Raw genomic sequence first — 10,628 nt, 5'->3', positions numbered from 1 at the left:
TTGTGTGAAACTTTCAAATATACTGACCTGGATTAACCAGAGGAGCTTAAAAAGCATAACAACTTTAACTTCTCTGAAACAAACAATCATTAGCCACTGCAACTATAAAACCAAAGACTTACCTGCAGCTCACCTGCCTCCCCACCGAATCCTTTGTTTCCTCGCTGGAAACAACAACTACTGCCTCAGAGTCATATTACAAACTTTGCAGGATCTTACCTGTCTCATCTTGGCTGCTGTTAGCACCTGCTCGCCTCTTCGACAGAAACTCCAGCCATGCTTCAGTACTGAAAACTCCCTCCTGAGCCACTTCCCAGTTCTCTGATTGCTCAGTCCTCCTTCTCAATAATCATTGTCAAACTGATCAGTTCTCTGAGTCTAGTCTTTGGGCACTGATTGCAGTTAAGCATGACACACATTTCAACATTGAATAACTATTGGCTGATGGCTCTGACACTTGGACTGATAGCCTTGGTTGAAAAGTAGTTCCAAAATTAAAGTAAATTAAAAATTTATATAATTTTTAAAACTGAATAAAAGTGCATAAAACATCAGAGGCGTAAGTTCAGGGTCAGCAGGTATTCTTCTCAAACGTTGCCTGGATGTGCTTTTTAGACTTTCTAGCAGCAGAAACCTGGGGTCAAAGAATTATTTAATATTATTCTATATTAACAAAACCACATAACACAAATGTGAGTCAAACAACTTTAGGCCAGTACTCATCCTGCTGATCTAGCTGAGCACACACTGAACTGTTCCAATCAAAGTTGAGATCAGGAGCAAGCCGCACTGATTCTAATGATCCAGAGAAATACAACATCCATCTAATCCATCTCATCAGATGCAATTTACATTTAGATGAATGTAAATGTAAGCAGGCTTTGGTAATATTAACCAATCTTCAATCCTTTATGACTTGAACTACATCTTTGTCTTCAGGAATAAAGGTCCTGAATGCCTTTTTGGTGATTGGTACAGTTGTGAATGGGATATTTCCTGGGGGAAATTCCCAGATCGGCGTAGTTGGGATTTCCCTTGTAATCTTGAAGCTTCAGAGCTCTCAGTCACCACCACCACCATCGTGTGTAGGTGTGTGTCATCACTGTTTCTCTCTCGCTGCCACACTTTGTAAGAGACAGTCTGACTGGCCGACATTGAAATATTGTCAACAACACCTTTAAGCGTCCAGTGGGGTAGTTTTTGAGTTTTTGCAGACATACCAGGCAAGTTTTGACCTGGGAGATAAAGTTACTGCCATGTTTGTCAAGCGATATGCGTTTTTCATTGTCTTGTTTTTACTGCCCTCAGTGGGCCAAAACTTCAGCCAGAGAAGGTATAAGATCTGGAATAAGTGCTAAATATTGAAACTTTTATAAGTTTCACTGTAAAAAGTTCGCAATCCAGATCTGCTTTCAAAAACAATAAGTGAACACGCTGGTTATCCAAAGACTATAGCTGAACTGCTCCATTTGTATTTACTGATGTATTCCAAAACTGGTTTTATAGCACATATGATAGAAAACCAGTATAGATCCTGCCGAGTCGTGCCATTGCCTCTTAATTTGTATTCATTTTGTTACTGCTGTAGAGCTAAACTCCTAGCGCCTAACCCTAACCTTATCCACGCTCCCTAAGCTATAACTCATGTCATATCAATCAGCAGAGAGAAGGGCAATACATTTACAGGATGGCATTGCTTTCTATGTGGAGTTTGTGAACATAGTTTTACAGTACACAGCACAACACCCATAATCATGCAAATAATTTTTCCTTTTGAACCTGTTTTGCCACTCTGTTATAACTACTGCCACAGCTATAACTGCTTTGGTACTAAACTCACAGATGCAAAAGAGTCAGTGTCAGCCATGTTGTTTGTTTTCACTCCCTTCCCTGAGGCTGGACGAGCTTACAGGCGTAAACAAAAAGCCAAAAGTAACTTAAGGTGTGTTTAAAGCACCTTCCTCAGGGGCCCTGTTGTTCCAAACGAACAGGAGTCATCAACACAGTAAATGTAGAGAAAACTGGAAATGAAGTGTTCATAAGGTAAGGAAAAAACAGGGTTTTTGGTTCCAGTTGTCAGAATATTAAAAGCACTGGCTCTGTGTTCATCCTTAGCTGTAATTATTTAAAGTGCAATGCACAGCTGAGATATTAGATTCTTGGAGAGGTTTGTCATTTAAAGCCTCAAACAATAATTTCCACTGAACAGAAAATCAGTCGAGTCTGTTTCCAGCTGAGTCATTTACATATCAGAGCTGTTTGACAGGACAGCTTTCTGCGCAGGCAGCGAATTGTGAGCTCAGCTGTGAGGGAGTTAGTGAACGCCGTCTGAGGTGTTCTCCATCATTATATATGACAGCTGCAATGTGATGCATTATTGGCCATAATGAAACAGGCTAATTCATCACACTGAAATGTGGATTTAAGTTCCGAACGTTCTGCTGCTGGTAAGCAAACCTCACCGTCTTACATCAAATAATAATCTAACGTCAAACACTGTATTATGCAGCATCTTATAAATCTCACGGAGGAGTCAGTGCGTGGTAAACACTAAATAGCAATGGTGTAAAGACTTATTAGAAGATTGTGAGACGTGTCTTCAGTTTCTGCAGCTGCCGAGAGATTCTTAAGTGAACTGAGCATTTATGCATTTGCTGTTCAGAGAGTCAGAAAGTAGGAAACTTTTTTTCAAAGGTAAACATAAATTTTGATGAAACGGGTTTCCTTTTTTCTTTTTTCCTTTTTTCTTTTTCATTCACCAAAAAGGGTTTTGGGAAAGGTGTGCTCTTGCAATTTCGTGATAGCCTGCCCATGTTTTCTCACTGCTGGGGTCTGATGTCTGGCAGAAAATTGAAGCCGGTCAGGTGTGGCGACATCATATCCACAAGACTCTGAGGCCTTTCATCTTCCACAAAATTTGCCAGGTTTAATGATGACACGAGAAACCCTGTCTGCTTTATCTTAAGTCTCTTTCTCAGCAAATGTACCCATAAATCAGCCGAAAACCACTCGATATGCTAATCGCTCAGAGTAGATATCTTCATGTGTTTAAAATGTATTTTCATGGCTGTAGTCTTTTCACATCTTGCATTATGCGGTATTTGTTAAAGCGCTAACAAATGCGGGTCCACATTCTTGGGTTTATGGATTTTTGTGTGAGCTGTCAGCTGTAAAATTTAAATTTAATGTCTTTGTAGTTTCCACACAACACTGGATGCTGACATCTGACTGAGGAAAGATGCTGTAACACTCAAAACTTTCGCTCAGAAGCTCGATTACAAGACGGAGAATATTAACAAGGAAAAAAGGAGAAACGGAGTTCACAAAAAAAATATGTACATTGATCTGAAATAAATATTTATCTGTACGTCACGTGTTTGGCATCTATCTTTTTCATCTTACTTAAGTCTGGAGCTGTCTTTTTTTAATTCACTTTTCACTTTTATGGAGCCATAAAACGGAAATTTGAACAAAATCTGATACAAACTAAGTACCGCAAAACTGTCCGCTACAGCCAAGAGAGATGAGACATCTGCCGATCCTAACATCCACCAGATGAACTCGTTCTCATATCTACCACAGATGCAGTACTGTGCATATAAAGCAGTGCCGGGATCCTTTATATTTTAAAGTTTAAAATATGCATGTCTTGGCAAACGGAAATACATAATCTAACAATAATAAAGACAAATGTCATTATTTCACCACATAGAATCTTTGCATTATTCTCTACAGAGTGAGTATCCCCTTTAAAAAGGAGCTTTTTCAGAACCTCACAGTTTTGACAGTGCGTCTGTGGAGGTGTAGTTACTGAGTGGAAACAATGGGAAGCAGATTTATTGAAAGCAAAAATATATCAGCAGGCTTGGGTATGCATCTAAAAAGACTTTTTAAAAAATGAGTCACAGGACTCATTTGGTTTTCTTCACTGTGGACCAATATGAAGGTTGTTTCATGGCAAACTCTGAGAAACTCTGACAAAAGTACCTCATAACTCTGTATTTCCCGTCACTTCTTGTAAGCATTTTAGTGTCTTTTAGCTCCTTGTTTTGATTTTATGACCCACAGCTTTACTGTCTGCTTCTTTCCCACCATGAACGCCAGCCTTACTGTTTCCCTTTTAATACTATGATAAAAATGACTGTAAACTACCTACAAAACACCAAGCAGACAATGTCTATTGACTATCTGGTGAGCATAATGGAACGACCTTCAGCTAAAGGCTGAGATGTTTCCCTCAGGAGGATGAATATTGGACTTACATTCATTATGTGGCCAGAATATAAACTCCAATTGATTGCTAATGTTGATGTGTGTCTGCTGGTTGTTATTTTTGGTTGTAAATGGGACCAGCTATTAAAGACATGTGAACACTGTTCAATCTGACAGGTTCATTGTAGAATCGGTTCAGTTGCTTTGTGTTCTGCTGATGATTTTCTCTCAATGTAACCATAAAATGTATTTAAAATGCAGTTTAACATGTTTGAGATACCTAAACCCTCATACAAATTACAAACCACAGAAGAAACAAATTACATTTTCCTTTCACAAATCAGTTTCTTTTTAACTGTTGACTTCTAAAGCAACAATAAATCACTAAAATCAATCACACACCCCATTAAGCCACTTTGCTCTTGACTCTTGAGGACACATTTTATTTATCTTAGGTAGGAAAGCAGTGTACTTACCAAACCTATAAAACACAGACAGAACAACACCAATGGAGTTCTTTATGAGGAAACCCACTAACTACGTTTTATAAAAAAAAAAAGATTAGCATGGTGCCATTGCAGGTCCTCACAGAGGTTTGCTCCTTTGTCCATTCTTGTCTTTCGACTAAACATATTATGTAAATGATATGCATATCATATCCCACAAAAGCTGAATACTCTACCGCTTGTGTCCCAACCCTAGATAATGGGTGATACATAATGTTCCATTTATTATTTACATAAAACTTTCCTTTTCTATGTAACAAATTCAAATATTTCTTCATAATTCATATAAAGAAACTTGCTTTGGCTTCCCCATCCCACTTAAATACAGTTTGGAGGAAGGTAAAAGATTCCTGGTAATTACAAACAGTCCAGTCAATGATCATGTCAGCTGGACATCAACAGATTAAATATGGCTTGTTCGTTAATTTCTTGCATCACTTCACACAGCTCTTGGTGAGGTTCACAGCTATGCTTCTCAGTTTATTGCACTACTTATTCATAAACCTGATATTTTAGATCAGCTTTTTATATATTTGTTCGCTCAATTTCTTAAGATTTGGTAGAAATATGAAGAAAAAGTTCTGTAAACCCACTCCCAGCCTTTTTCAAAAGTAATAAAAAGGGTGTCTTTGCTACAAGAGCAGTTTAGTCAGATATTGCCTGTACTCCTGCTATGGTGGCATTAATGCAAAAAAGACTTCCTTTTTTTGCTTGGCACCAGTACGTCCATCTGGTGATATATTTGACTGCTGTCTTTCATCAACCACTCTGCACCTTCTTGCGTATCCTCTGTATTGAAACAATTATACAGGCTGGGAAACTGCTTTCTTGTTGTGTTTTTTCGGACATAAATCTCTCGTGACTGCAAACAGCAGATGGGCTCGTAACCCTTTACAAATGGCTTTTGGCTGTGCACACTCAGCCACGGCACAGAAGCAGCAGGAAAACAGGACTTTGGTGTGTGGAGAATTCAGTTTCACCTCAGTCTTGCCCACAGGGTCTTTGGGGAGTATTAGATTATGACACTGCCAGAACCAACATCAAACCTATTGTGCAGAAAGGTCACCAACACGCTGAAATGAACATGGCCTCAGTCCATCAGAGGGACTGAACACTTTTTATGACACCCACCCGTTGCCATGTTCAGGGATTTCAAGCTGCTGAACGATATGTGGATTTGCAGAAGTTTGATTGAACACGTTGGGGCTAAATTCTCTGGGTAAATAATGATAATGAGCAGTTTTGGAGTCACCAATTTGTTCTGGATCGTGCAACTGTTCCACCTAATTAGGAGTCTGTTTACACGAATGCTGTACAACACAGTCAAACAAAACCCTGGATCTCGCCGGCTTTGCATAAATGGGGATTTTCTTTGTCGGATGGAAATTAAACTTCTCGGATGGATCAACTTTTGCTGAATTTGAATCTGATCAAAGGATGCATTTATAGATAGAAAGACTATCATGATTTACTATTGTGATGTTGTCAGTAAGTTTAATCCAAAAGTTGTCATCTGATTAGAATATAAATATTTATATATATTAAAAAAAACGCAATAACGTTTATCATTTCGTGATAGCTTCTTAACTGTTTCTCCCCATGTTTTTGACCATTAATGAGACTCCGTGTTGCAAAATCACAACACCAGGTGACTTCGTCATCTTTTATTTTTGCACAACATCAGACAGCTTAAGCAGAGGAAAATATGCACTTTGCAAGATGTCACTCCAAAATCAGCAGCAAATAAACAGAGGTAGTTTCTTGGAAAATAAATGCAGAATGAATGCATTGAATCTGAAATGCTCAGTCGTTTAGGGCTGCTGTGAAAATAATTACCCTTTTGCATGGAACCATTTTTTAATGTCAAACCCAGTCATCTGTAATCTGCCGTGATTTATCCTGCTGTTGTCCTTTAATATATCTCAGTGTGACTTGTGAATTATCATGATGACAACCAAACCCAGGATAGCGCAAAATCACAACAACAGTTGGCTCACAGCGCTTTGTATTGTGAGGTAAAGACCCTACAGTGACACAAAAAGAGTTCAGTTTAGAGTCTGTTTTCAGCAGCGATGTTCAAAAACTGTCAAAGAAAACACGGCTAACAGCATCAAGGAAGCTGAACAAACAAACAAACCAAATAGTTGAATTTAAGCTAATGGCGTCCAACCTGCTTGCCTTTCTCAAAAAGGTCAAAGATTCAAACATGTTTGTACATAAATATCACTTCAGACTTTTCCACGGTAGCCCTCGTTGCCTTAAAACAGTAAATATGTCCTTTAAAAAGGCAGATAAGAAAGGAGAATCGTTTTGGTTTCACTTCAAAACAAACATATAAGCAGAAGGGCGATGTTTGCAGGGCGATGAAACAAGGTTGGAAACCACAGGTGCATGAGTGTATGAGGATTCTTAACCTGGGCCAGGTGGGCAGCCTCCAAAAGGCTTCATCATTTCAGGGAGCCAGAAAGTTTCAGGCACAGTGGGGATGAACTGTTTTGTGCTACTGTTTTGTTTTGGGTTTTTTTCTTTTTCTTTACAGATTAAGTGCAGCACTGACCACACAGGCATTAACACTAACAGTTTTGTTTTTCTTTTGTTTTGTTTTTTAAATAACATTTTAAAGAATAGTTTGACATTTTGAGAAATATTCTTTGACTTGTTGCTGGCTTGGATGAGAAGATCAGTATCACTTTAATTTCTCTGCAGTAGTTACATTGTATCAGCTTACAGCTGGTTTAGCTTAGCTTAGTTAAGCTTAGCTACACTTGCTATATCTAAATCAAACACGTATATCTTTTTGATGATGGGGGGCAGTTTTATGGCAATACTAACTTTCTCTAGTTTCCACTTGTTATGTGCATTGAAGACCAGCAAATAGAAAGCCTTCTTTTTTACTAACTAACAAAACTTATATAATGCGCTAATTTCAGTGATAATTTGTTAAATTTCTGTGTCAAGGTAGTGCTTATGAACAAACATGCTACATATTTACAGACATCTTTTCTTCTTATCTTCTCTTATGTTGTCCATTAAAAAGAGCACTAACTTTTCTCTTTCCTCACTGCTAACCAGTTTCTGAAGATATCTGCCTGACCCTGGTTCTGCCAGAGGTTTCTTCCTGTGAAAAGGGAGTTTTTCCTTTCCACTGTCATCAAATTTTCATTGTTGGGGTTTTCTTTCTAATATTCTGGGATCCTTACTCTACAGTATAAAGCTCCTTGAGGTGACTGTTGAGATTTGGTGCTATATAAATAAATTTGAATTGAACCGACTGTTGGGAAGTCCATTGAGCATATTTCTCAAAATGCCACACTAAGACTCTGTCTTGTCAACGATCTGGTTTTATGACATTTTGTGCTTGTAGGCTGCATATTTTTATATTTTCAATAATGTGTAAAATAATATTAATAGGTTAAATCTAATTACCCAAGACAAAATCTGTGATGAAGAATGATCTTAGTGTTCAAAAAATAGAAAAGTTTAATGGAATGGAAAAACTGAGCTGAACTGGGGGTTTGTCCTGGCACATAAATCACCTGTGTGTGCATCTTTTGTGGATGTACAGGGGGCTTTATCAATATCGGTCCTTTAATACAGAATTACAGCACAGTTCATAGAGAATAAGAGAAATGTGGTGCACATTAATCAAACTGGGAAAGCCTGTGAGAAGTCTGTAATGAAAACATCTATGCTGAAGCTTGAGGGGACTCCTTGAAGGGTGCACGCTGTCATGACTGGAAAAGCAGGACAATGAGACATAAGTGAGGCATAACAAACACAACAGATTTCCTTTTTTTTCCTGTGTTTTTTATAAATTCAATTTGATATTTCATGTAAGATTGTCACAGTGATGCAGCAGCTCTGCTTCACAGCTAAAAGGACTTTTTCCAGGACTTGCAGAGAATCTTGTGGAAGGCATGTCTGAAGTCCCGGTTGAAGATGGTGTAAATGGCAGGGTTGAGGGAGCTGTTGCAATAGCCAATCCAGAAGAAGAATTTAAAGAGGGGGTCGGGAATCCTACAGGGTTCCCTGCACACACCATACAGGCTGTAGCTAAAGAAAAAGGGAAACCAGCAAACAACAAACACTCCCATGACAACAGCCAGTACAAATGTGAATCTCTTCTCCCTGGCTTGGGAGATCTTCTTCCTGGCTAGGGAGCTCTTACGGCGTTTCCTCCTGGAGGTGAACAGATCCATGGACTTGTTACTGACCCTGGAGATGCGAGTGGATTGCTTGGAGAGCGAGCTTTTCTTGTTGCTGATCCTCTTTGCTCTCTGGGACTCCTGCAGCTGGGGCTTGTGACCTTTGCCCTCTGACGAGGAGCTCTCCTCCATGTCAGGCTCCTCAGTCTGTTGCCCGACGGTGACGGTGCGTTGGCTGGGCGTAGGCGGGCACTGACAGTGACCGTTCTCCCTCTCGCCGTGGAAAGGGGAGGTGGCTTTGCTCAGTCCATTCTCAGTTTGTGTAACGCCATCTGGCCTGGGGTTTTTTCCTGACATGCTTCTGGTTCTGGTTTTGGCCACCTGGTATATTCTGATATAGACCAGGATCATGATTAAGCAGGGAGCGAAGAAGGACGCGATGCTGGAGGAGAGGATGTACCAAGTGTCATCATTCAGCTCGCACTGAGGCTGAGAGCTGATCTCACTGTTGCTTTCGATAGATATGAGCGGCGGAGAGGAGATAAACGCAGATATAAGCCACACGATCAGGATAATGCACTTGACGCGTTTAGGAGTCCGCTTCAGGTTGTACTCTACAGCCTGCGTAACGGACCAGTATCGGTCCAGGCTTATTGCGCACAGATGCACAATAGATGAAGTACAAAACAAAACATCCAGAGCCAGATAAATACCGCACCAAACTTTTCCAAAATACCAGTAACCCATGAGTTCATTTGCCAAAGAAAACGGCATCACGAGAGTGGCGACCAGGATGTCCGCTGTGGCCAGAGACACCAGGAAAAGGTTTTGGGGGGCTTTCAGTGCCCGGCTCGTTAACACAGCGATAACCACAAGAATATTTCCAACAACGGTAAAAAGAATGAGAAAACTTACGAGAGCGGCGATGCCAGCTATCGCTGCTAAAGAATATCCACTGTCCAGCGTCCAGGAGGAATTTAAATGGATCACCGTGAACGCATCCATTCCGCTGGCGTTGAACGAATCCATTGTTACATATATTTGCGTGTGTGTGTATATCCTGGTTGGATTTTGTCAGTTCTTTTCAGATCTCTAATGCTCCTGTCATTAGAGTCCATCAGAAACGCGCTCCTCCGTGGTTAATTTACAAATCTGACGACATGGATACGGGCGCACGCAAAAAATAAAATAAAATCCCAGTTAACGAAGTCTCTGGAGGCTCTTACAGCCTGTTGATCGGGTGTGTCTCAAGACAACTTGCTTGAATTGGAAAGACACCCCTGGTATAGTTTTGTCACGGCTCCTGTTCGTCAGGAGTTGAATGACATCCAGCCGCAGCTCCCCTTCCTTCAGCATGGTGCGCTCTCGCTCTTAATGATGCCCCAAGTGTTGTTCTCATAAAACTCACCCACTGCCGCCCCGCCCCCGGCACACATTATTTTCATATTGTGGGAATGTGATAAGGCTTTGTCCAGATGATCTCAAACCGATGCAAAAATATTAATGTTAATAGTATTAATAACATCTGAAAATGTATAAGTCGATAAGAGAGCGAGAGAGAACTCTGTATATTGACGTGCTGGTTGAGTTTTAAGTGTCTATAAAACCTGAAAAACTTCCTCTTCTCTTTAATAAACCTCAACTCACTGGAGGTCAGTATTGCTGCACTCATCACCATCAACTATTTCCCCGCTGCAGAGTCCTAAAGGTTGTTTATGGCCGTTAAGGGAAGAGACAGTCAGCCAGGCCGTTTGAGATGAAATGA

The 10,628-nt window shown here is 40.1% G+C and overlaps 1 protein-coding gene across 1 annotated transcript; it reads right to left on the bottom strand.

Annotated features, from left to right (window-relative positions):
• Positions 1-745: 745 nt before the first annotated feature.
• On the bottom strand, positions 746-10,222 carry LOC102289556 (alpha-2 adrenergic receptor). Its single transcript, XM_005939653.3, has one exon. The coding sequence runs from the start codon at positions 9,890-9,892 to the stop codon at positions 8,591-8,593; it is 1,302 nt and encodes a 433-aa protein (XP_005939715.1). The 5' UTR covers positions 9,893-10,222; the 3' UTR covers positions 746-8,590.
• Between the last annotated feature and the right edge of the window lie 406 nt (positions 10,223-10,628).

The sequence above is a fragment of the Haplochromis burtoni genome, unplaced genomic scaffold (assembly GCF_018398535.1).
Source record: "Haplochromis burtoni strain Fernald_Lab_line unplaced genomic scaffold, NCSU_Asbu1 Contig_260, whole genome shotgun sequence".
NCBI classification, from domain to species: domain Eukaryota; kingdom Metazoa; phylum Chordata; class Actinopteri; order Cichliformes; family Cichlidae; genus Haplochromis; species Haplochromis burtoni.
Note: the sequence above shows the minus strand (reverse complement) of the source record. Positions and strands in the feature narration are given on the sequence as shown.

What these genes read in the sequence shown, in the direction of transcription:
- LOC102289556 (XM_005939653.3), bottom strand. Translation starts at nt 9,892, where the DNA reads ATGGATTCGTTCAACGCCAGCGGAATGGATGCGTTCACGGTGATCCAT.